Source organism: Miniopterus schreibersii (assembly GCF_964146895.1).
Source record: "Miniopterus schreibersii genome assembly, chromosome: 2".
NCBI classification, from domain to species: Eukaryota; Metazoa; Chordata; class Mammalia; order Chiroptera; family Miniopteridae; genus Miniopterus; species Miniopterus schreibersii.
Window position 1 is genome coordinate 126,827,813 of NC_138102.1, and position 25,998 is coordinate 126,853,810.

Sequence of the window (25,998 nt, forward strand, 5' to 3'; positions counted from 1 at the left end):
GTAGATTCAGTGGCCCTGTGTGGTTTATTGCACTTGAGTATTCAAAACATGGGGGGTGGGAGCACAGCTGGAACCACCTTCCTCTCCCAGAACCCTCAGGACCCTCGCTGCCTGTCACCCCACCCTCATTATATCTCTCCCACTCAACAGGGCAATGAAGAGCAGTTCCTCACCTGGGAAAAGGCTCGGCCAGGGTGTGGCCCATAAGAACTTCTCCAAGTGGCTCTGGAATACATTCTAGGCTATGGTAGCTGGCTGGGCTCTAATTGTATTCTAGGTAACAACTCAGAACTAAATTTTTGACGAATTCTTTGGAAGTAGAATACAGCAGTAAACGTGGACTTCACAGTCCAATGGGAGAAGGAAGCAAATCCCAGTTATGCTATCGACTAGCTATGTAATGTTGGGAAAATACTTAATAGCACTAGACCTAAGATGGGATAGTGATGCCTGCTCTCATAGGGTGCTCGTAGGATTAATTGGAACAAAGTATGCCAAATGCTCAGTGCAATATTTGACCATAGATATACTCAATACATGGCAGCTACCAGCACTTTTTAGTCTTTGGATTTGCTTTCAGCATGAACCCTTGCTGTTTCCTCATGAGGCACCTGTTCATCTCGGGTTGGAGCCTGGTCTGTATCCTCTTATTCAGTGGGGAGTGAGCCTGAGTCACAGCACAGAACTGATCCCTGACAGAATACACCTTCCCAAACAGTCACTGCTCAGTGGAAAGCATCTCCTTTAGCTTATAATGATTCTAACCAATTTATCACTCTTTTTAGATCAAGATAAAATCTTAGTTTTGTTGCTTAGCTTTGCCAGGTGTGTGTTTGGGTGTAAGATAAAGCCACTGTGAGTATCTCTTTAAAGCTCAGGCAATTGCCCAAACCAAACAGCAAGTCTGACTTTAAGGCTATTTTGATCCCTTCAGAATACTCATGAAAACACTGAAAAAAGGGAAACAAATAAAAGGTCAACTCACAAAGTCTCTAGGCTGTGGAGCCCATCAAAGCATTTCTTTCCCAGAGAGTGGATTCTATTGTTATGGAGATGCCTGCAGGGGAACATTACAGTCAGGAAGGCACACTGCACAGAGAAACTTAGGCACAACATTCTGATGCTTAAATCCAAAGAAACATATACTAAACAATGCACTAATTATATACAAGAAATGCTTTGTTTAATTTTTTAAAAAAAGGCTTCATATATACCCCATTCACTCTTACCATAGATGATTCCTTTTTTATTTTTTTATTTTTATGTTTTTATTGATTTCAGAGAGAGGAAGGGAGAGGGAGAGAGAGCTAGAAACATCCATGATGAGAGAGTGTCATTGATTGGCTGACTCCTGCACGCCCCATACTGGGGATTGAGCCTGTAGCCCAGGCATGTGCCCTGACTGGGAATCAAGCTGTGATCTCCTGATTCATGGATTGATGCTCAACCACTGAGCCATGCTGGCTGGGCACCACAGATGATTCTATACCATAGAATTTAATAAGCAGTCACAGTTTTACTTTCTGGGTTTGAAATATCGGGGAGTGTCTCATAATATGAGCAACATGATTGATAAAAGTAAATTCAGATTGTTCAGTGTAGTTGCTCAGCATATTTTCCCACATGGGTTATTTAGCATGGCTTTGGGATGTGGAGTGATAAGCAGAGATACTGACCGTCATTGAAAACGCAGGATGGAGGAAAGGTCCTAGGGTACTAAGCACATTTTCTTATTGAAGCTGATGGCTTATAATGGCTACATTCCCAGGGTAGGGCCACAGGTTAACAGAAAACAGCAATTTCAACTACAGAAAAAGGTGATCATATTTTTTGGCTGCCCCAGGAGATTAGTTATCTTGACGCAGGATTAGTGTGTATAATTATCACCTTTGGCTCAATGGTGATTCAGTGAGGTCAAAGTCAGTGAGAGCAACTGTGTGCATAACTGAAAACTGGACCAAGTCCCAAAGAGATTTTTGGAAAATTAGTTTAAGGAAGAGAGCATGAAAAAGAAGAGCTGGATCTCTCTAAATGCATTCTCTCTAGTGCAGCAATTCTCAACCGGTGTGCCGCAAGAATTTTTAAAACATGCCACACCTGACTCTTTAGTCAGGGGCACTGACCTCTTTTCCCTTAGACTGTCAAATAAGAAAACGACAACAGCCAGCACGACAATAGCCATTTGGGGTGAATGAATCAAAATCATAACTATCTTTTTGTTGATTGACGAAAAAAGTTGAAAATCGCTGCTCTAGTGGAAGACAAATTAAAGCTATCCAACTTCTGGTATGTCCATAGCATCATCTTTGTAAGTGAAATTCAGTTTAGAAATTTGTTAATATCACCAAAAATTTGTTATTTTTTCAGACTAATCTTCTTATTCTAATAAATATACTTTGGGTTCATGTGGGATCTATATAATATTTATTGGAGGATCTTCTACATGCAACACATGGGGGAAAAGGTTGAGAGGAACCTAAAAAAGTGGATAAATGCTGGCCAGCTCTCACAGTAGCACATAGCACAGTGCAAGAGACAGACATGCAGCCAGGTAAAGCAGGATGATTGGAGGCTGCGGTGGGCGGGTGGGAAGCGAAGGGAGAAATGGTGCAGAAGAGGCCTTGGTCAAAGTTCCTCCAGGAACTGATCTTACAACCTTGCAAGCAGCTGCTATTTTCCTGTATCAGCATCGACTGACATTATACACGTGGGCCATATTGCTACACTCTTATAGAACACTGATTATTTTTCAAACTACTACCTGAGAATCATTTGGATTTACTAAAATAATGAAACCTAGACCTATGGGGGTGGGGGAACCATTTACATACATAGCTCACTGTTGGGGTCACCCTTGCTTCTCTTTCCTTGGTAGGGGTTCAAGAAGTATTTATTAAGTAATAAGAAAGGCATATTTCAATTTGACCTGAATTATGAGTGATTATCAGAAATAAGGCATTTTTACTAACTTTGGTCACTGAACTTATTGTGATTACTTGTACAATACACAATGGGCAGAGGTCATATTTTATTACCTTTGAAAGTCCAGCAGTGTTTGGCACTTAGCAGGTGGTCCATAAATGTTGTTTCATTGTTTTATACAATTAGAACACTTCTGAGTTGTTCTGGGGAGGGATTCAGGGAGTTTTCCACCCTTAAAATGTCCCTATTCAAGGTTTGAAGGGCCAGCACTTTAAGGTCAAGGTCTTACAGTGAATTTAGAAATTGTTAAAAGGGAGAGAGAGAGAAAAAAAAAAAAAAATCAATAGAACTTACAGAACTACCAGGCTGGAGAGGTTTCCAAAGGCATAGTCTGGTATGTGGTGTATTTTGTTCAGGGCCAAGGTCATGGCCTGCAGTGCCGATAAACTTCTGAAAGCCTGCACAGGGATTTCCGTCAGAGCGTTGTCATCCAGCCACAGGTGCCTGAGGGAATGCAGGCCACTGAAGCAGCTGGGGGGGACGTAGCTGATGTGGTTGGCATCCAGCCGCCTGGGGAAGAGAGCAAGCAGGAATGGAAAAGAGCAAAGTGCAGGCAAACGTGGGCCTTGCAAGAAAACCCTCCATGTGCTGATTAACACGAGTCAGACAGGGCTCGGGGCCCTCATGATCCGCCGATGTCTGGAGAATTTTGCTCTCTTGGTGGGCTCTTTCTTGCTCAAGAGGAGAGCGACTGCTTCTCAGGTCCCCATGGTGTAAAATTCCACGCTGTGCTTGCCTTTCAGGCTGTGGAGAGCAAGCTTTCACGCACGCAAGTTGCCTCCCCTCAGGTATAATGATCCAGGTGAGGATCTTTTAGTTTTCCTTTCTGACACCAAGAGAAAGACACCCTCTCCCCTCCCTCCCACCCCAAGCTAAATACAGGCCTTTGTATTTCCCGGACTGTTTGAACATACCGAATATACACTAATCCGCTAGTTTGTTTATTAAGCTCTGGGAAAAGATTGTTTCAGTGTTTGAAAGGAATGGAGTAATTTTTAAAGGCTGTTCCAGGCCGGAGAGCCTAAAAACTGCTGGCTTTCTTGCCCATCCTAACCATTGGCATTGGGCAGATATTTGCTTTTCCTGACATTTTAACTGAATAATAAAGTTAACAGCATTCCCAGCTTTTGCTTCCTTTTTCCACACACCATTTTTTTTTTTTTTTTTTAAATGGGAAAAGACGTCTAAATATAGATCTGGTTAATGAGCTGTTACAACTTTAGAGCCAGCAGAGGGAGTGCAATGCATTTATTTCCCCCTAATCCAACACAAATAGCAGCTGTAATTACAATGTCCTAACTTTTCTTGTTGAAGTGACCAGACAGATAAATAATTAACATTGTCAGGTGCATGAACGATAGAACCACCTTCACTCAGCTCTGCTTCCAACAGCCTCACTCATTTCTTTCTGTTCTGAAGGCTCACACATTTGTTTGCATTTTCCAAAGCTGGGATTAAAAAAGAAGAAGAGCTGCGTTTTAAGCAGCCCATGTATTAAGAAGGATTAGAAAATCACGAGTGGATTTTGAAAAATATTTTAGGAAGCATTTAAGACTAAACAGATGTCGGAAGCACACCAGGATCAGGAAATAATCCCCCGCACACCAAATTTAAACAGTTTAGAAATGGACAGAATTCTCTGTGGTAGGGAGCAATGGCAAGGGCCTCCTCACTTTTGGTCACCATGTCACTTCACTCGTCCTCTGGCTGCTACTTCTGACTGAATGGGAACAAGTGATGTCTTCAAGGCCGTGGGCTGAGTTTTGATAGTAATGGAGAAAAGGTCACTTGGACAAATTTTATGAGTTTGGTGTCACAGCCCACTCACGATTAAATTTCCCATGGAGCAACTGTTACTGTAGGCAGCAGAAGCCCAGCTTCCAAATATCTCAAGGGTCTGTCAACGGATGGAGCTGGGAATGTTTAGGAAAACCCAACACCATCTCTTCCCCTTTCTCCAGCAACAACATGCTCAGGCCGTGTTCAAATAAGGTGTAATTTCATCAGGGGGTGATGAGGGGACTGTTATTGTTCAACTAGACATAAAGCACATATGTAAACTCTCCTTAATGACTGTGCTGATTAAAGGATGAAGACTTTATTTAAATAGTATGAGCTTCCGCGTTTTAGTTGACATGCTGTCTGATTATTGCCAGTCGCTTAGGCATCGAAATGACTAGTGGCCTCCAAGAGTCCTGAAAATGAGGACACTTAAGGTTGAGTGCAAACCTTGGGCTACACTTGTAGAAAAGGCTCTCTCAGCATTGAGTCATAGGCTTGTCTCCTTTGATATTAAAGATACTCCCGAAGTTTCTGCTGGATCTTGAAGTGACCCTCGATCACTTTCCAATGTTAATAAGTCCATTTCTCTGGATAGATATCTTTTATGAATTACTTTTCTCCCCCCAGAACAAAGATGTAATCTGACCTCTACACTGTAGTCTTAGAGCAATTTGCTGTCTGACATGAAATGACTAAGACAGGGCAATTCTTCACAGTCCTAACACTCCGAGTACTAATACTCTCAGACCCGATACTCGGGTATTCTGAGTGCCACACTAAAACGTTTCTTTACCCAAACAGTTTCATATAAGAAGCTCCCAATATATGATACTCCTTCTAAATACAGTGTTTTGAAGTCCATGTCCACCTGGCCTCAGTGGTTCAAGTCTAATTCAGAGTATCGTATATTGTTCACATTGAGAGGCAGTCTCTGATTTAATCTTAACAGGAGATCCCCAGGCTGAACCAGCGCATGGAATTAATTATCCAGCCAGTCATACAGGTGGTTCTTACAGAACAAGGTTAAGACTGTGGACAAAGCAGCTGGCAGGGCACAACTTGTGTCTATTCTGTGAGCAAACAAAGAGCTCATATTATATCAGTCTGCTCTTTGGGGGCAGCTGGACATTTTCTATTCATATGCTTGGAAAATGCAATATTTAAGCAGTGGGGTATAAGAAAAACAACACTAGACAGAACATGAAAACACATAAAAATGTGGTTCTATAACATTATCAGAAGCAGCAAAATAATTATATTGTATAGCTCCATTTTAAGTGTTTCTTTGTTAGTATTTCTATTTCATGTAAGTCACAATATGTGTGTGTGTGTGTATGTGTGTGTAGGCAGCTCTGAATCTGTGACTTAGTGCAGAGGTTTGGGATAAGAAATCTTGGGTCCAAGTCAGTATTGTAACTTTGTGAACATGTCCAGGTCAATAGACTCAGCTTTCACAACTGTAAAATGGGGACGACACCTCTCTGTCTTATAGAGTTGCTTACGATTAAAGAAAATAATACAATGGAACTTTGTAAACTATAATGCACCTTAATGATCTTCAATTATTATAACTTGAAGCTGGTTAACAGTTTGTGTTTTTGTCTTTGGACCATCAGTTCAGAAAACAAAAAGGTAAACTCAAATTTTGCCTTAGTCAAAAGTCAGTTAAATTCTAGGTTGTCAGAGAATTTCGAAGTCGTCAGAGAAATGCAGACAACTTCTTTCATCTCTCATAACAGAAATAATTAAGAGGTGTCTGTAGTTATACTTAAGAGAAGCCACCTTTATTTTTCAGCCTTCAGTATAGTATTATCATTACGAGTGTGTGTGTGTGTGTTTTACTCCTGATACATTACTGAATATATCATCTTCTTTCTAAAGGCAAAGGAGAAGTGGTGACACGCGATACAGGTCACATTCTCATAGACAGTTCCTAGCAGTGACGTTGGCATTTAAGCATCTGTCCATCAATAATGTGATAGAGGCAGCACAAAACCCGCCCGCAGTTAGATGCTGCCTGCAGAATAAAACACCTGAACGAGGGGGTGGCTGTGGAAGGACCACTCTGATCGCAGCGTGGAGGGGGAACTGGTGGGAAGGGGCCAAGGCAGTGGCAGTGATCAGGGTGAAAGAAGGACAGCCATGGAGGGGAAAGTGATATGACGGATGCTAAGTAAGTGAGCCCGGCGGAACGTGGGACTCGCCAGATGCGGCCAGAGGAGGCAAGGGAGCTCCGATCACTCCATGTTCCACCCTGGGCAGCTGGGTGGGTGGAGCCCATGTGAGAGCAGGGATGAATGTTACCCAGTGTTAGATAAACTAAAAATAAAACAGAACTGCATGTTCGCTGTGAATGTAGTTCTTTCATATCAATGCATCCTATGTGATAAAGAGCTAGGAAGGTAACAAGCAAAGAAAAAAAAAATCTTTAATATCAGGAATGGCAAAAAAAAAAAAAAAGTAATCACTCTCTTACCTTTTGTCTGAAATTTATGCATAAAAGATGAATTGTACAAATTTTCTTTTTAAAAAGAAATATTTTGACAATCTGCTCCACACCCCTGAAAGGAATTTTTTATTTCTCAATGGTATTATTGTAGGGATTAGAGAACCTATGACCTCATTCTTGCTATTGTTGTTCCAGAAAAATAGTCCTTTACATGTATCTTTCATACGATACTTTGCCAATGTTTCACACAAATGCATGTCTTTGTTTGAGAATGTCTTTGATGAGCCATTAACTACAAGAAAGAAAGAGTTAGTCAAAAGATAAGCCATTTATCTTGGCTAAATTCTTATCTGAGGTGACTGTAATAATGTCAATTATTAACATGGATGACTTGAGAAAAAAAAGCCAAGGTGTGAAGAATGTTGCAGCTGCCGGTATAATAGCATAGGAAGGTTCTTTCAATAAATGTGGGTTCTTTTCTATTATGAATCATGGAATCTTCATGACTGACATTTTTATATTTGGATGAGCATTTCTCTTCATAAGTTTAAAAGAAATGACCAATTCTCTTGTATATACATATGTACACTTGGTGAATAATTCATGAATAGTCAAAAGGCCACAGTGATTTAGTTCAGTTATAAAATCTTAAAAAATAAAAGCACTTTCGATGATTATCTTACTTTTGCAACGAAATGAAATCATGTAGTTCCAAGCTTGTGTTTAATACAATTTGACACTTCCAGTCGAGATGGAGGCATAGGTAACACAGCCCCCCACGACCACATCAACGTGACAACTAACCTGCAGAACCACCATTCAGAGCTGCCTGAAACCGGGCATCTCACACCCAGGGAACTCAGGAGGCCACGTCGAGCGGGGACGCAGAATGGGCTGCTCACACCCCCACACGGGCTGGATAGAAATCCGGAGGGATATCTCGGCTGCAGAGGTCCCCTCTGAGGAGTGAGGGGTGCCAGCTCCCCACCAGGCCCCCGCCCAGGGTTCCAGTGCTGGGAAGAGAAGTCCCCACAACTTCTGGCTGTAAAACCCGACGGGGACTGAGGCTGAGGGAGGCTGAGGGCTGCTGGAGCCCCAGGTGTTCTTCTTAAAGGGCCAGCACATGGACTTACTTGGACTCCCTCCCTCTGAGGTCTAGCACTGGGGCAGTAGCTTGAAAGGCACTGGAGACATATGGGGAAGAACCAAATTGTCTGGCATCAGAGCGAGAGCGGGGGGGGGGGGATATACAGCTTTCTCCCAGACAGAGTGCTGGCAGAGGCCATTGTTCCTTCGATGAGCCCCCTCCCCCCAAGCGGGCAGACTGGAGACATATCTGAGACTCCAACAACCTGGCTTACACTGTTTGCCTCACATTGGTGATTCCCTGGGGCCCCACCCCACCCAACTTTTGGGCCTACTCAAGCTGTTTCCAGTGGCTATTCCATTGAGTGGCCTGTCTTGGCTCATTCTTCAGATTTTTTTAAAATCTCTCAAACAAGCAGCAGCTGGCCTCAGTGTGCCCCATACCTCTCACTAAGTGGCCTCAGGTCCAGCACTAGCCGCAGTCTTGGTCTTGGTTCGAAGCTTGGCCTCACCTGGGCACCTCCAAACCCAGGAAAAGTAGTAGTAGGCTTATGCATATTGCTCTGTAGCATATGCTGCGTGACCCCAGGTAGGGCATCGGCAGTGGCTGACCTTGCACCTCCTGGGAGGCCTCAGAGCCAGTGCACTTGGTGGCCAGCTTCAGACCACGCTAGATTACAACCCTACCACCTCCACAAGTGACACACTCAAGGGGTGGACTCAGTAAGCACAAAAGCCCCACTGAAGCAAGTCCTGCTTTATGGGGTGGGCCTCTGCACAGCTGATCCTCCACGGTGGTCAGTGGTGACAGCTAGTCCTTATAGCTGATCAGACTGGAGGTAAATCCCTCCCAATGATGTGCCAACAGCAATCCAGGCTCAACCACAAGAGGAGGATGTACACAGCCCACATGAGGGGGAGCAACTAGGTGATTGGGAAGGCTGTGCCAAAGTACCCTGCAGAACACCTGTTACATTAGGCCACTCTACCAAGCCTGGGTGACATAGCAGCTTTGCCTAATACATAGAAGCAAACACAGGAAACAGGGAAGATTCCAAAACGAAGAGACAAAGAAATGTCCCAAGTGAAAGAACAGAACAAAACTCGAGAAACAGACCTAAACAAAATGGAGATAAGTAATCTACTAGATGCAGAGTTCAAAACACTGGTTATAAGGATGCTCTATGAACTTAATAAGAACTTCAACATCATTAAAAAGGACCAATCAGAAATGAAGGATACACTACCTGAAATGAAGAATAATTTATAGGGAATCAAGAATACAGTAGATGAAAATGAGAACCAAATCAGTGATTTGAAATACATGGAAGCAAAAAAACCCCACCACCCAGTCAGAACTGCAAAAAGAAAAAAGAATCCCCCCTCCCCAAAATGAAGATAGTGTAAGGAGCCTCTGGGACAAATTCAAGCATACCATCATTTGCATAATGGGGGGGCTGGAAGGAAAAGAGAGAGAGCAAGAAATTGAATACCTATTTGAAAAAATGACAGGAAACTTCCCTAAATTGATGAAGGAAATAGACATACAAGTCCAGGAAGAGCAGAGAGTCCCAAACAAGATGAACCCAAAGAGGCCTACATCAAGACAGATCATAATTAAAATGCCAAATGTTAAAAACAGAGAGAATCCTAAAAACAGCAAGAGAAAAGCAGTTAGTAACCTACATGGGAGCTCCCATAAGACTGTCAGCTGATTTCTCAACAGAAACTTTGCAGGCCAGAAAGGATTGGCAAGAAATATTCAAAGTGATGAAAAGCAAGGACCTAAAACCAAGATTGCTCTACCCAGCAAAGCTATCATTTAGAATTGAAGGACAGATACAGAGCTTCCTAGACAAGAAAATGCTAAAGGAGTTCATCTCCACCAAACAAGAATTACATGAAATGTTAAAGAGTCTTTTTTTAAGAAGAAGAAAAAAAATAAAAATATGAGCAATAAAATGGCAATAAATACATATCTATCAACAACTGAATCTAAAAAACAAAATAAACGAACAAGCAGAACAGAAACAGACTTATAGATACAGAGAACATTTTGATGGCTGCCAGATGGGAGGAAGGTTGAGGGAATGGGTGAAAAAGGCAGAGGGATTAATAAGTACAAATTGGTTGTTATAGAATAGTCATGGGGATGTAAAGTATAGCATAGGGAATATAGTCAATACTATCGTAATACTATGTATGGTGTAAAATGGGTGCAAGATTTATCAAGATGATCTCTTACTCAGTTATGTAATGTCTAATCACTGTGATGTACACCTGAAACTAATATAATAATGTATGTTAAATGTAATTAAAAAATAAAAAAATGATTTAAAAGAAACAATTTGACAGGGCACCTTAAGTCTTTGCTATGGTGAAATTATATTATATTGGAACCAATGGATCATTTCAGTTGAATTTGTCAGGAGATCAGTATAATAATACTATCAGGGTAGAATTTTATCTATATGAACTCTTCTAGATTGAATTCATACTGATATATACAAAGTCTTCATTATAGTATGAGTCAGTTTTGTTGTTAGTATTTTTTTTTTAAAAAAAATTATGGAGTGGCCATAATGTGCAATTTTAATGAAATGTCCCACCCATATCCTAGGACGATATTAAACTTATGAATATATATATATATATATATATATATATATATATATATATATATACACACATCATGATTTCTTATATGGGAATTTCTGCTTTTATTTTTCTAACATTGTTCATCTTATTTGTTGGTAAACTTAATGTAAACCAGGAAGAAAAATTGTTCTTTAGGCTTACCTCTGAAAAGGTAAAATAGTTTTTTTCCCACTTTTCCAACTTGGGAAGAGATAAAGTCAGCAGGTTCACTGAAGTGCAGTAATTTTGAAACTAGTCAGCTGGCTTGACCAGCAGTCAGATGAAGCACCAACTGAACTGAACTTCTGTCTCTCTGGCATCACTGGGGAGTGCAAGACTCCAGTGAGAAATATATTGTAAAGTCAATTTACATTAGGTTGCTCAGTTTCTTAGGGGTCACCATTGCTGTGAATTTTATAATGGAGATGATGTTTAGCCAAAGTAACATGAGCATTAACTTCTTCAGCTTCATTTTTCCTCATAGAAAACAAAGACCATCTTTTTGTCAGTGGCACCATTAGTCTCTTAGGTACCACCAGGGTTTGAAACCTGGGGGTCATTTTTGAATCTTCCATTGCCTTCCAGCCAATCATTCACCAAGTTCTCTCCATTTATCTGCATCTCGGAGACTCTCCATTTCCACTGTCTAGTTCAGTCTCTTATCTCTTCACACCTGTATTATTGCAACAGCCTCTGAGCTGGTCCTTTTGCCTTTGATCTCTTATCTCTTCAATTAATCCTGTAGGCTGCTGCCAGATCAATCTCTCTAAAGTTGTGCTTTAGGTCATTTCCCTGTTAAGAATCCTTAGTTCTTCCACATTACCACTCCTTTCACCCAAATTTCCCATTCTGATATTCAAAGCTCTCCATTCACCTTATCTTGCCAAACTTCTCTCTTATTTTTCTGACCCAGTCAAGTCTTTCTCACAGTTCTCTGGGCCTTGTGTTCATGAGCATCCCCTACCTCCTGCCTATCCAAGTCACATCAACTTAATATTATGGTTCTTCCCTGAACCTTACTTTTGAAGTAGAAAGTCCTCAGCTAAGACAATGGGAAAGTTAATTCTTGTAGATAGATCAATCCCAAACTCCCTGAAGAAACCACTAGGGTCTAACTCTCAGCTCCAAGAGGGCAGATAGGAAAAGCCAGGGTATAGAGATAAGAGTTTTCAGCCTGGAGATCAGTGAATACAGGCTTTGGTCAAAACTACGGGAGATTAGCTGGTCCTGAGCAGCAGTTTAGAACATCACTTAGAGGTTAAGGCTTCAGTTCAGCAAGTATTTCTACAGTGCTTTCTTTGCCTAGGTGCTGTATCTGGTGCTGGAGATCTACAGTAAACCAGGAAGACATGGCCCCAACCTTTATGGGACATGTTTTTTACACAGTAGTCAGATAATCAAATCATTACAATAAAGTGTTGGGTGAAGGGAAATGCACGAGAGGAGGACCTAACCTGAATTTCACTTTTCTTTGAGATTCAGATCTGGATTTCAATCTATGTGTAATCTTTACTTAGTCATTCCTCTTCAAACACATGTGTTTAAGACTGAACTCAGTATCGCCCACCCCACCCTCCCCAAATGTAGTCCTCTACCAGTGTTTCTTATCTCAACGATGGGCTTCATTAATCATATGGTTATATAAACCAGACACTCGGTAATTATCCTTAATACCTCTGCTTCCTTCATTCTTCATAGCTAATTCATTGTCAAATATTAGTAATTTCATCTAAATATTTCTCAAATCCATCTCCCTTTCTACATCTTCGTTGCCCCAATCCTGACAAAGTTCTCCTTTCTCCCCTAGACAACTTTAGTCATCCAGATCTGATCTCGCCCTTTCCTGCCTAAAATTCTCCACTGGATGCCCACTGCTTTGACAATAAAGACTAGAATTCTTGACATGTTCCTAATGGCTTTCAAAAGAGCTGGACCCCACCTGCCACACTAGGCTTCTTTTTCACTTCTCTCCATCTCATTCTTTCTCCTTCAGTCACAGTGACCTTCCTTCTGCTTCTTTTTTTTTTTTTTTTTTTAATATATCTTTATTGATTTCAGAGAGAGGAAAGGAGAGGGAGAGAGAGAGACAGAAACATCAATGATGAGAGAGCCACTGATCAAGCCCACAACAGGGCATGTGCCCTGACAGGGAATCGAACCCTGATCGCCTGGATCCCAGGTTGACGCTCAACTGCTGAGCCACGCCTGGCCGGGCCCTCCTGCTTCTTGATGTGCCGGGTCTCCCCATGCCCCTCACCCTCAACCCCTGCCCTGCTGCAATAATTTGCACATGTAGTTCCCTCTGTCTGGAATGCTTGTCCTTCTTGTCTTAGTCTAATCAGCTTTTGCCTTTGCAATAGAGACAAGATACCCTTTCTCACCTATAGTTTCTTCATCAGGAAAGTGGAGTCAAGTTCTACCTCACAGGTAATGAGGGATCGGACAACCCAATGTGTAGGGAAACACTAAAAAGAAATGACCAGGCCGCACCATAAAAAATATTGTTGCCTTTTCTTCTTCAATGTATTTATTTCTGTCCCGCAGCATTACAACTTTCCTTTCCTTTCGTAAACCTTCACAAGCATATGTCTAGAGGAGCATGTGCTTCTGTCAAGCTCCTTCCTTTCCCAGGCATGAGTGTCTGTTCTCTGCAAGGGGTTGAAGCAAGAGAGTGTGGTGGGAAAATGGGCAGATCTTGGAGCCAGGAAGATAAGAATTGTCATTCCAGGCTCATTAGCCTGACTCCACTACAAGCCATATGACCTTGAGAAGGCCAAGCAACCTCTCTGAGCTTTTTGCTTCCTTACTACTAAGATTGCTAAGAGGACGAAGTGGGGTGATGTGGGTAACGGTGCTTAATAAATACTGGGGCTGCCGCTTTTGCAGCCATGGGGTTTAATCAGCTCCACAGTCCCACTCTGTTCCTGCAGGGTTCCCATACTCTGCTGCTTCCTGATGAGCCTTTTCACAGTTCACCACAGACCCCATCTACCCTGAAAAGGGGAAACTCTGCTCTTTCACGATTTGCCTTCCCATAGCAGCCACCCCTTAGGTTCCCCGCAGAGTTTAATCTACTTTCCAAAATTAACTTTCATTTCACCTGACAAGGCTAAAAGAAGTTTACTTTCCTTCTCATTCCACAACATCTACGCTCTCTTTTAGGTATCTGTCTATCTGACATGACTGTCACCTATATGATTTACCACAGTCCTGGCAGACAACTCGATGTAGGGATCTTTCATGCATGAAGCCTTGTATGAAGTAGTCATATATATATTTTTCATATATGATTCTGAGGACAAAGCTCTAATTTGAACTCTCTTCTTGTAAACATTGTGGAAAAAGGGCTTTGTCTCTGAAAATAATTTTCTTCTAATGTTTAAATGAGGTGGGGGGACAAGGCAAAGCTTCTCCTCATAACAACTCATTGGTTCCATGAAGTGAACTCTTAGTGTAATAGATAAAACCCCCGGCCCCTAGAGCTTCCAAGTCCACCTTCATCCCACAAAATATGTTGGCACTTATATAATAAAACAAAACAAACCAAAAAACTAGGGTGTATTTTTATTAAGTAGGCTTATAATTTCTCTTTCTGGAGAGTATTTGGTGGGAGGAATAGTGTCACTAATACTAAAACCATTACTTTTTTTTTTTAAACCCCTTTGATCCTTTAATCGTATCCTCTTGGCTACCTCACCTTGCTTTCTTTTTGTCTGCTCGCACCTCTTTGTCTTCTGTTACTTCCTTCCCATTCTTTATCCTGGGTGGGAAACCCAATAGGCTGCTGGATGTCAGCAGGGAGAGCCACTGGTTCTAGGCTTGCCTTCCTTTCCGCTCAGCACCGTGAGTGCCCCCCTCCCTCCTCGCCCATCCCTCTGGCCTACTTCCTCGCTGGGCTGCTATCAGCCATGCCCTCCTATGGGCAGTCTGGGGGAAGTTACTGACATTTCACAGGGCCCAGGGGTGGGGTCTGTAGCCTTGAAACTGATATCACAGTAAGGAGCATGGGCAGATCATGTTCCAGGCAGGAATTATACATTCTTCTTAGATTTTAAAACATAGTCTTATACTCTGAAGGTGAATATTAGCTAATTGGAGAATAGAGATAGTACTAAAGATATGTCTCATTCTCCTTTCATTTTCTATTTACCAAACTATTATTTTTGTGAGTATGCATACTCCACAATTAGCTTTGGTAGTGCAGGCTTGGAATAAAAACCAACGTGTATTAAATAATACTCTGGTTAACCAGATATGCCATTTCCTTTGATCATCTTGAGCTTTACTAATGACATGCCTGAAGATCATTAATGACGATCAGCAAATGAAACAAATATATTTTTTTAATAGATCAATTTCTTAACTATTAATACAAGGTGTGAGGGCATGGGAGGGTTAAGTTTTGCGTTTCCATCAAATCGCTGTAATCTGACCCTAGTCCTGAAATGACTATAATGCCAAACGTTTCTTGGTGAAATACAACTCACTGTGAATTCTGATTACATTTCCTATTCCCTTCCAAAAAAACAGAAAGGAAATTAAGTTATGTTTGATTACATTACAAAAAATCCAATTGGTGTCTGGGCAGTCGTGACCATGTCAGAAGCCGAATGTATATATTGTACAGGGGCCCGCTCTGGGCTACTAGGCTCTAGCACGTGGACTGGCCCTCTGATTCTTTAGCTGAGCAATTTGTAAGCATCAGGAGAGAGTTAAAAGAACACAAATGTACCTAACTTTTTTCATTATGAACAAAGCAAAAATATCTTCTGTTTACGCGGAATAAATGGAAAATTACCTCTCTTGAAACATGAGTACAATCTGTTTCTTCCTCACAGCAGTGTTACCAATTTCAATATATCAAGTTTCTTAAACTTTGCTCAATGAAGCCAAGTCTATATGAGTGGAACAAAGTATACCAATGATCTATTTCAGTAGTTCTCAATCATTTTTGGTTTGTAGGCCACTTTGTTAGTGTCACAGAACACTAAAAAAATTTGATTTCTCAAATGCATTGGCCATACAAATCACCTGAGGGTTTTGTTAAAAGGAAGCTTCTAAGTAAGTAAGACAGAGATGAGGCCCAAGGTTCTGCATATCTTAGGAGGTGCTGATGCTGGTGGGCTGCGTTTGGATACCAGGGTAATACAGCAGGTGGCCTCCTAATGTTACCTGCTCCAGGTTGTCAGTAGAGTTAATAGGCAGATGTGAGCTATTTCAATTAAACACCAACAAGGCAACCCTGTAACATTTATTTCATATTCCAAGTATGTTATTAGTTCACACTGGAATGCAAACTATTGATTTTATTATTATTTCATGTTTAAAAAGAGTTCAGAGAATATCTACATATCATCTGAAAGAAGGATGCAGGACATCGGTTTTCCCAGTCTTCATCTAGGAAGCTCTTAACTATGTAATTAAATCAGTTAGAAAACACTAACATTCATATTTAATTGTTCTGGGGTGCAGCCTAGGCTTCGGGACTCTCCAGATGATTCTTCTCCGCAGCCAGGGCTGAGAAGCCCCCCTTCAGAAGTTACAAAGCCAGGCAAGTATTCAGGGTGATGCACCTATTGTCCTGAGCAAGGTGGAGTGCTCCTTAGAGAGTGCATGTATAATGTAAGAAAAATAGTAACATTGAGAAAAATAGAGTGAACTCAAGAGAGAGAAAAAAAGGGAACCATTGGGTAAAGGGTGAAGGTCTAAGGGATGCCACAGTCCAAGAAGAGCTGGGGAACTGAATGGAGGTCTCCCGGGTGTTGGCAGCATGGACGAGACGGCTCTGTCCCTCTTTGTTACATTGACACAGAAGTAGCATGAAGGCTTAAGTACAGATGGAAAATGAATGGAGAAGGAATGCATGTTTGGAATGGTCATTGGACTCCAAACTAATGCTTAAAGGAAGCAGGAGAAGTACTATTAAACACCCTGAATCTGGGACAATAGTAAAATTTTAAAGGGGCTCACTGTTGCCCAAGCCTGCAAACTGGGTGGGAGGCTCCTTCAGTTGGTACGGTTTGATGTCTGGGTGGTTGGCGGTTAAGTCTATGCTTTTTTTGGGTCAAATTTTAATTCTAGTATCAAAGCAGCACAAGAAACATAAGTGAGAAAAAGTGGCACGGCAGCAGGCACCGCCAGCACTCAGCACCTCGCGTGGTCTGCGCGCCAGGCGAAGGGGCCCAAACATGACATAGCCAGCCCTGCGGTCCCGCGTGCGCCGAGCCCGGGGCCTATCCAGATGCCTCAGTTTGGATGTGATAAGTGTCATACTAGAAAGTTAACCCTTGGCTTTTTTACAGGGAGCACATACTTATAAAGTTTCAAAGGTAATTGTTTTTGTGAACCAGAAACCAAATTCAAGAGACACCTGGTGAATAGTAAATATCTAGACGGTAAGAAACTAAATCTGAACACCTTTATCAGAGAGGCACCACCCAGCTGGAGTGAACAAAAGATTCATGGTTTTCTCTTTCTCAAAGAGTTCACTTCGGTGTGTGTTCTCGTTGTGATCTTCTTTCAGCTGATAGTGGCTTTTGGTTACACACTCTTATCCTTCTATCTTCTGCCTGCCTCCCAGCTGTTTAAAGTTCCCATTGGCCACCGCTATTATCTTGCTTTCAATCCAGCCACGGGCCGTGGCCTTGCACAGCCCACGGGAGAGCGGTTTGCTTCTCCGACCGCTTCTTCCCTTCAGGAAAAGGCTCGCGCAACAAAGGGGAGTGATACTGTTCTGTCATTAAGGAGCTCCTGAAAATGCAGCAGACCTGTCCCATGCCACAAAGGGGCCCTTGTGGGCTTGTTTATCTATAGGATGGTGAAAACCTAGGAAGTCACTTTGTTTGCCTGGAGTGAAAAGCTTAAAATGGTCTCGAGCCCAGATTTGCTTTCATTTAGGGGGAAAAAAAAGATCAAAGGAAGAAAGTATCATCTCCAAATCTCAAGTTCCTCCTTCTCTCATGTCACCTCAATAAAAGGCATTAAGCAAACCATGTGTAATTATTAACCGGTGGACTTTTTACAGGAATTTTCAACTAGAGTCTGCAATATTTATTTGCCTTACTTATGCATTTATCTTCCTCATCATTCTAGATCAGAAGCCAGTATTTTGTTTGACAGATGAGGACCTCCAGTGTGAGCAAGATGAGAGCATATATCACACACGTGTATGCTGGAAATCATGCACTATGTTGTAAACACTTACACATGCTGATGAGAGAGAGATTTACGGACCAAATAAATAAATACTCGTGGCATAGTCTTGCCAAATAATCACTGTAAACAACTGCTTACAACCCAAGCTCCAGAACATCTGATAACTAATTTTTATTTATTCAGAGGTTTTAAACCAGTGGACGGTGGAAATTCCCAATGGAAAAGTTGTGGATTCAGAGTACGGAACACTATCAACACTACTGCTGTGTATGTTTGTGTGTGTGTGTCTGTGTGTGGTGTGTGTTTGTGCATCTTTGTGTGATGTGTGAGTCTGAGGGGTGTGTGTGTCTCTGTGGGATTGTTTATATGTCTGTGTGTAGTGAAGGGGAAGCTCTTGGGTTGTAGGCTTGTGCAGTAAGACTTTAAGAAATACTATTAGATCTTAGGTTATTGATTTGAGAATCTCTGATGTACATACAGAACTTAAAAAAAATTAAGTCTTTATTTGACTCAGCAAATTTCATTACAAAGCAGCAATTTATTCTAAAAACAGAATAAATTGAAGATGTGGAGATGTTTAGATGTCTAGATTGTGACACTTATTTTTCTAGATAAAAAGAGAAAGTAACATTCCTGATCTGAATTCAGGAATTTCAAATTACAGGGGAGTGTAGGACGAGATCCTGGAAGTATACGTTTTGTTCTGAGATACCAGCATATATAAGAGGCTTTTGACTGGAGGTGTTATGATTAAGCCTCTGCCCTGAAACCCCAAACTCCAACACTAGTCCCTCTCACACATATTGTTTAATGAGGATGTGAAGAACTGCTGCTCTAATGGAAACTCTCTCTCACAACTTATTTAGGTAGGGCTCCCAACCAAGGAATTTACTAAAATGGTCACTTGAACATTTCAATGTTTCTTCCCAAATTGATCCTGAGGACATTTTGCAATTTCATCTATACTTACAGGGATTGAAGGCTTCGCAAATTCTGTAGAGCTTCCGTGGGTACCTGCCTTAGGTGATTATTCTGCAGCATACTGCACATTAAAAACAAATAAAGAAAAATATTAAAGAAAGTTAACAATAATTAACAATAACTGGCCATAGCAGTGTCAGGTACTGCTTTAGGTGTCAGGGAAACAGCAGAGCGTCAGACAAACCGTTGGCCCTTGTGGAGCTTAAATTCCCATGGGGAGTGACAGATAATTAAAACTAACGAATGAGTATATAACATGAGACAAGTGATAAGTACTATGAATTAAAAAAACCAAACACATGGATTTGGGATAGATAGTAAAAAAGAGTGAGATTTTTATTTTAAAGGTGCTCATGGAAGGTCTCTCTTAGGAGCTGATATTTGAGTAGAGACCAGAATGGAGTCAGGGAGCGAATCATATGAATATCTGGGAGGAGCTACTGAGGAACTGGGAAGAGCACCTGCAAAGGTCCTGAGGTTGGGGCTTGCTTGACTTGTTAAAGGAGCAGCAAACAATCAATTGTGACTGAGGAGGAATGAGCGAGAGCAAGAGATTGGGAGAGAGAACCTGCGGTCATCTCGTGGAGGACTTGCAGGCCATGATAAAGCTTTGTTTAGAGTGTGATGAGAAACTCTTACTGAGGGTTTAAGTGGTAAATGATGTGATCTTATTTATGTTTTTAAAGGATCACTCTGGTGACTGTACAGATTAGACAAAATGAAAATAAGGATCATAGTAGGAGGCTATTAAAGATCTCCCTTTTTGCTCACGGTCATATTTTGATATAAATTACTTTTTTTGTGTGAAGTGTTTGCACTTTTGCTCACCTACATTCAACAATTCTTTCCAGAACATGGGGATTACAGAATGGAAACACTTGACAACAATGAAATAAAAATATATCATTGTTAATGGGAAAATAGCATGGAAAAAATTCCCATTAGATTCCTTATATTTTGCCACCTTATTTATAAAATAACACAATAATTATGCAGTCACTCCCATTCCCCTGAGTATTTCATGGTCCATGTAAGCCAGAGGCAGAAGATTGTTTTAGGAAAGTAGACATTTTACAGAAATTTTTCTGCTTATTAGGTCACAAACTTATATTTGGATTTCAGAAACAATTTGCCTGGTTCCCTCAATGTCACATTTGAAGCTTCTGTTCATTAGATGGCTAGCTGGGACACAGCTTGGTGTCTAACTCTTGAGGAATATTTGCTGACTGTACCAGTTCTCAGGTTGTATTGGTGTCTGGTGTGATTAAGGTATGGTTGAGAGCATAGGTTCTTGAATCTGAATACCTCTTCCCTGCCACCAGCAGTGCGGCCTGAGCCAAATCACCCAATCTCTCCGTGTCTCAGTGACCAGTAATTATACTCCCCTGCCAGGATTTATTGTGACCTCCAATGAGTGAAAGTACATAGAACAATACCTGCCACACAGTAAGCATTCAATAAAAGTTGGCCCTTTTGTATGAAGTGATAAACTCCTTCTTAAAACTAATGATAGAGTGAGATTGTACTGAATGTGACATTTTAATTGAGCAAATAAAATCAGCAGCAACAACAATAGTAGCAGCAACAAAACCTATGCCAGTGCTTCTCAAACTTTAGGGTTCAGCAGAATCCACTGGAAGGCTTGTTAAGTCAGTCTGCTGGGCCTCACCCCAAAGTTTTCAGTTCAGTAGGTCTGGGCAGGGGCCAGAGAGTTTGTATTTCCAGCAAACTCCTGGGTGACGTCTGTGATGCTGGGCAAGGCACCACAGACTGAGAAGCACCCTCGGCTATGCTAAGTATTTCTGATAGAATATTTTCACATGAACTTGAGGCTACATTGAGCTTGGAGATAAGTTCTAAGTTTTTAAGTTTTGGGAAGCAAATCTTTTAACCTTCCTGACCCTTGTCTTTTATCTGTACAATGGGAATAGAATAATATCTGATTAATAAAGTGTTTGATGATTAAAATTTAAGGGTGTTTATTATACTTTCATATATGCAAATATGAGCTCACATACAAATAAAATGTAAAAAATACTTGGAGGTCATAAAATTTATGCTTTTCTCACCATGGCTGAGAGTCTGTTTTGTAAGGAATATAATTGTTTCACTTGCATTCCAGTAGTTTTGCTCAAGTTAAACTTGAGTTCAACTAACATTTTATAAAATGGGAGTCTCAAAAAATATATTAACTCCTTACAAACAAAGTCAAGTTTTAGGGAGATCTCACACTTCACTGACCAGTTAGGGAGTTGAGAAAATTGTAACTTGAATCCATATGTTGCATAATTTACCTGAACATTAAAAGTTTACATTTCTATGTTATTTTATATTTTTCCAAGCAGTTTTAATATATTACATAATTTTAACTTCATAGAAATGTTTTCTAAGTCATTCATTATTGAGTGATGAATTTAATAATGATAAGATACAGATAATGAACTTAATGTCTAATCTTAGTAGTAGTGTATTACTGGTACAAAGTGTGTAGTAATTGTTCTATGCTTTGCTAACCAAACAGTGAAACTATTAAAATGTGGTCTTCCTAAAATATTGTAAAATCAGAGAAGAGGATAGGAGATATTTAGATGGTTTTCCTTCACTGAATAGGTGCAAACCTTCTCAGTGGCTTTATATATCTGGCCTCAGAAAATGGAACTTAAACAAGCTTTATTAATGATAACTCTTAAAGCTACTCTTGACTTACCTCCCAACAATTTAATTTTCCAACTACTTCCACCAGTAAAACACCAAAAATATAATTAAAAAAACACACAATTTAAGTCCTGATCTTTCCCTAAGTAAAGAACTTGTTTAATTACTTTCAAATGACAAAACAAGAGCAAGTTATCTCCACTACATTCTTATAAGTCTCCAGTGAGTTAATTAGAAAATTCTATTTTTGTTTAAGATATTCCAGTGGGAGACGAAACAATTAAAGGGTTTACAGCACCATGGAGTGCAATTAAAATAGAAAGCGTTCCCAACCTGGCTGCTGATTTCTTTTGCAAATGCTCTTTTATTCAATACACTGAATACAAGCAGAATGTGCATGAACTGAATATGGGTTTAGCCACTTATAACTTCATTTTTTTTCATTCACATATGGGGAAGAAAAGAAAATGAAACACTTTCTCTAGAGACAAAGGATGACTTCAGTTTCTTAATTTCTTTCCCTGAGGAGCTTTAAAATACTCACTATTCCATACAACATCCCCATGCTACTCTAACAGTACAATTTTTTGGTTACCTTTTTTGCCAAAAGGACTAAATAAGAATATGGACAGTGAGCGAAACAGAGGGAGATGAAATAATATGTGGAATGGGGACTTTGCAACAATTGATGGCTTGATTCTTACATATTCCCTCTACCTAACTGTCCTGTGTTTAGGTATTAAGTAACTATCAAGGCCCTGTTCTGGGCCTATGTGGGAATGAGAAAATTCTGGCTAATTGAGACCTTTCTATGGTTAGCTTTACCCATCACCTCTACGTGGCTTTGGTTCTGGCAGTGGGTGGCAAGAAATGAGCCATTGCTTGACCAAAAGGCCTACACAAGAAAATGAACCTTTGTTGAGGATAGCCTGGGTCAGAATTCCACTGGACTGAGTAAAAGAACCAATAACTTATTTTTTATGAAGGTCAATATTTGCAAGGATAATAATTTTAAACATTAGTGATCTTCTAGAGCTCACAGTAACAAGTTTGGATATAAAACAGTCCAAGCCAAGGACAGCTGGTCTGTCTTCATTGTCCATCTCAATGGACTGTGTTACTATTATCTTCCTCTTCTTTTACCACATGCCCTCCTAACCCTCCTTATGCTGGTCAGGGTCCCAGACAGATATTACTTTTATTTTATCTTTCTCACCATGCTACAATACAATCAGTTATTTCTTTCTTCCTATGACTTTTGGATTTTATAAAACATTTGAGAGTTTCTATGAGGGTAAGGACAGGCCTGTCTTGTTCAGTATTTTGCCTCTAGCACTGTGGTTCTTACTCTATTGGACCCAATTCTCCCTTTAATAATAAGTATTTTGTAATACTTCATCTACTAAACTTAGATAAAATTCATAAAAATATAACCTATCTACATACATCATTTCAAAGAGAAAGGTCAACATAATGTACTGCTTTGGCTGTATTATAAAGAAGAAATGAAAGAACAATTTATAATGAAGTGATAAACGTATCACTTTATATATTGCTATGCTCAGATGTGACTGCCCGAGGAGACATTTTTCTGAATGAGTCAGATGTTTGTCTCTACTTTTAATGAATAAAGTTGGGTGTGAGAGAAATAACATGATCAGAAGCTACCTTGTACAAGAACAAGAAATGAGAGTAGAGGGCAAGACGGATGCTAGAATAAGAACTGGAGTTAAGATGTATCACAGATGACACATATATTATAAGGAAAGAAGGAAATAACCCTTATTTAAATAAATATAACGTTCCAAGACAAATTACAGACGTAGTGGAGAAATGAGGAAATGCGACATTCTCACAAATGAACATGGATATTCTCACAAATAACTTTTTTATTGGTAAGAGTCATATCAAAATAATTATCTTTCAGGACAAGATAGGGTTGAAATATTGCAGAAAACATTTATCCTATCTCAAAATTCCATCATATGCTGAGGGAGCACTGGTCTCCGGCACTTCAAGAGGCCCTGGAGAATATGCCATCCCAAGAGAGGCAACGGAGAATCGAGGCTGAAATGGAAAGAAGTGTGTGGGGGGGGAACTGCCCACACAGAAGTTGGATACAAGAAGAGTTAGATTTTTAAAAAGCAACAGGACACCCCCAAATAAGTCAATCATTATATAATTGTCACAATATAGATTTTGCTTCAAAAATTTTAAAAGGACATAGTACAAAACATTTATAAAGTAACTTTTGTTGATAAAATTCAGTGAGAGCTCTGTGTTTCATGTTTCCCTGCTAATTTAATGATAATTATTTTTAAGAAGTTTTACATCTCCATGCTTCTATATTTTTGTTTTGTGGTATTTGGGGAATTTGTTCTACTGGTGCCAACAGCTTTTTCAGCAAAATATGTGGTTAGAAATCATATAATATCCAGAACAGACAGGATGCAAAAGCTGAATTAATTATTCAACAATTTTGGGAGAATATATTTATTCCATTTAATTTTTCCTGTATAAATTATTAGTCTTATGCAGAACTTCCTGGAAAACCTTTCAGTATTTTTAGTTATGAAAGTATTACTGATTTACGCGTGGCGTGGAGAGACGGTCAGAAGCCAAGTACGATGCGGTGGATAGAAGCCTTCATGCTGGGCTGGGCTGCACATCAGAGGGCAGCTTCCTGCATGTCTATCATCTGGAAACCAAGACGCCCTCACAAATTTCCAAAACTCTATCGTAGGAAGAACCCCTGTGATTGAGAACCATTGCTCTGACACTGAAATACTTCCAAAATATCTGACAACTGAATTTGCTCTTTAGTTATTAATCTTTAAGTCAGCAAAGTAAAAGGAAGAGCGCACATGATTTTCAGGGGGTCTTGCTCCTCTCGAATCCTCCCCACCTTGACAGTGATGTCGCTAAACTGAGAAGTCCGAACACGCCACTCCCTTGCTTACATCTCGCCCTTCGCTCCTCACTGTGCCTAGAACATAATGAGCAGGACTCCTTCTACTTCTCCAGGCTCTTTTCCAGATACGCTCCCCCTTCTCCTACCTGCTCGAGCCCGGCCTGCGTGGAGGGGCCTGTCCGTGCCGGGTGCTTCCTGCCACTGTGTCTCTGCGCGTATTGTCCCCTCAGCCATCCGCCTTATTTGTCTGGGTAATTCCTAGTTGTGCTTCAAGATTCAACTCCTAGGCCATCATCTCTTTGGGAAAACATCTATCTCTCCTAGGAAGCTGAACCTTAATCATCAGACTGGACTAAATTCTACAGTGGCCTACCCACAGTCTAGACACACTTTCTAGAAGAATCAGAGGTGAGCTATTTGTCTGTCTTGGACCCACTATCTTGATCCCTCAATCTACCACTAGATTATAAGCTCCTTAGGTCATGGACCACAAGTATTGATCATTGTATTTCCAGCAGTAATTTGTTTGATGCCACTTTGAGTATCACACTCAGCAGGCTTTGCTGAACCCTTGACTATGGAAGACAGGAGACTGCTTAGTTGGGAGAGGGTAAATGAGTGTCTAACTAAACACCACATTTCATTTTTTTTCTGGTGGAAAAAGTACATGTAAAAATGACAAGCCTGAGAGATAACCTATGATTTTCATTTTTAATTCATATTAATCCAAAGCTCTCTGAAGTGCTGAGGCAAAATATATTGTAGGAAGCAATAAAGTGTGTACAGAAGTATTTTGGGTAAATAAAACCTGCGGACAGGTAGAAGCCCACATTTTTTGTTTAGAATGCAACAGAGAATCCATTAATAAACATATAGCATTAGGTCTACAGCTTCCAAAATGAAGAAACATGGACAAGTCCAGAAACCCCTTGTTCTCACTGTATCATCAATCTGGATCATTTATTCAACAAAATTTCTTGAGTGCATACTATGATTCGGGCATGTTCTAAGAGCTGCGATAGACCAGTGGCCAAGAAAAATAACATCCCTAATTTCATGGGCATTTAATGTAGTGTGATAAATTTAGAAATAATTAGAGCCCTGGCTGGTGTGACGCAGTGGTTAGAATGTCAGCCTACAAACTGAAGGGTCTTGGGTTTGATTCCCTGTCAAAGGGATGTACCTGGGTTGCAGGTTCCATCCCCAGCTGGCAACCAAATGACTGTGTCTCTCATATCGATGTTTCTGTCTCTCTCTGTCTCTGTCTGTCTGTCTGTCTGTCTCTCTCTCTCTCTCTCTCTCTCTGTGTCTCTCTCTTCCCTCCCTCCCTTCCACTGTCTCTAACAACAACAACAACATC

At 40.6% G+C, this 25,998-nt stretch overlaps 1 protein-coding gene across 2 annotated transcripts in view; it reads right to left on the bottom strand.

Annotated features, from left to right (window-relative positions):
* Positions 1-25,998, bottom strand: part of LGR5 (leucine rich repeat containing G protein-coupled receptor 5) — a 135,358-nt gene that overhangs the window by 37,930 nt on the left and 71,430 nt on the right. For both annotated transcript variants that reach the window (XM_081130395.1, XM_081130394.1), the window contains 3 exons: positions 19,062-19,133; positions 3,277-3,492; positions 986-1,057 (listed from right to left, as the gene is read on the bottom strand). In XM_081130395.1, the coding sequence (XP_080986521.1) occupies positions 986-1,057; positions 3,277-3,492; positions 19,062-19,133 (360 nt within the window). The remainder of the gene's footprint in view (positions 1-985; positions 1,058-3,276; positions 3,493-19,061; positions 19,134-25,998) is intronic.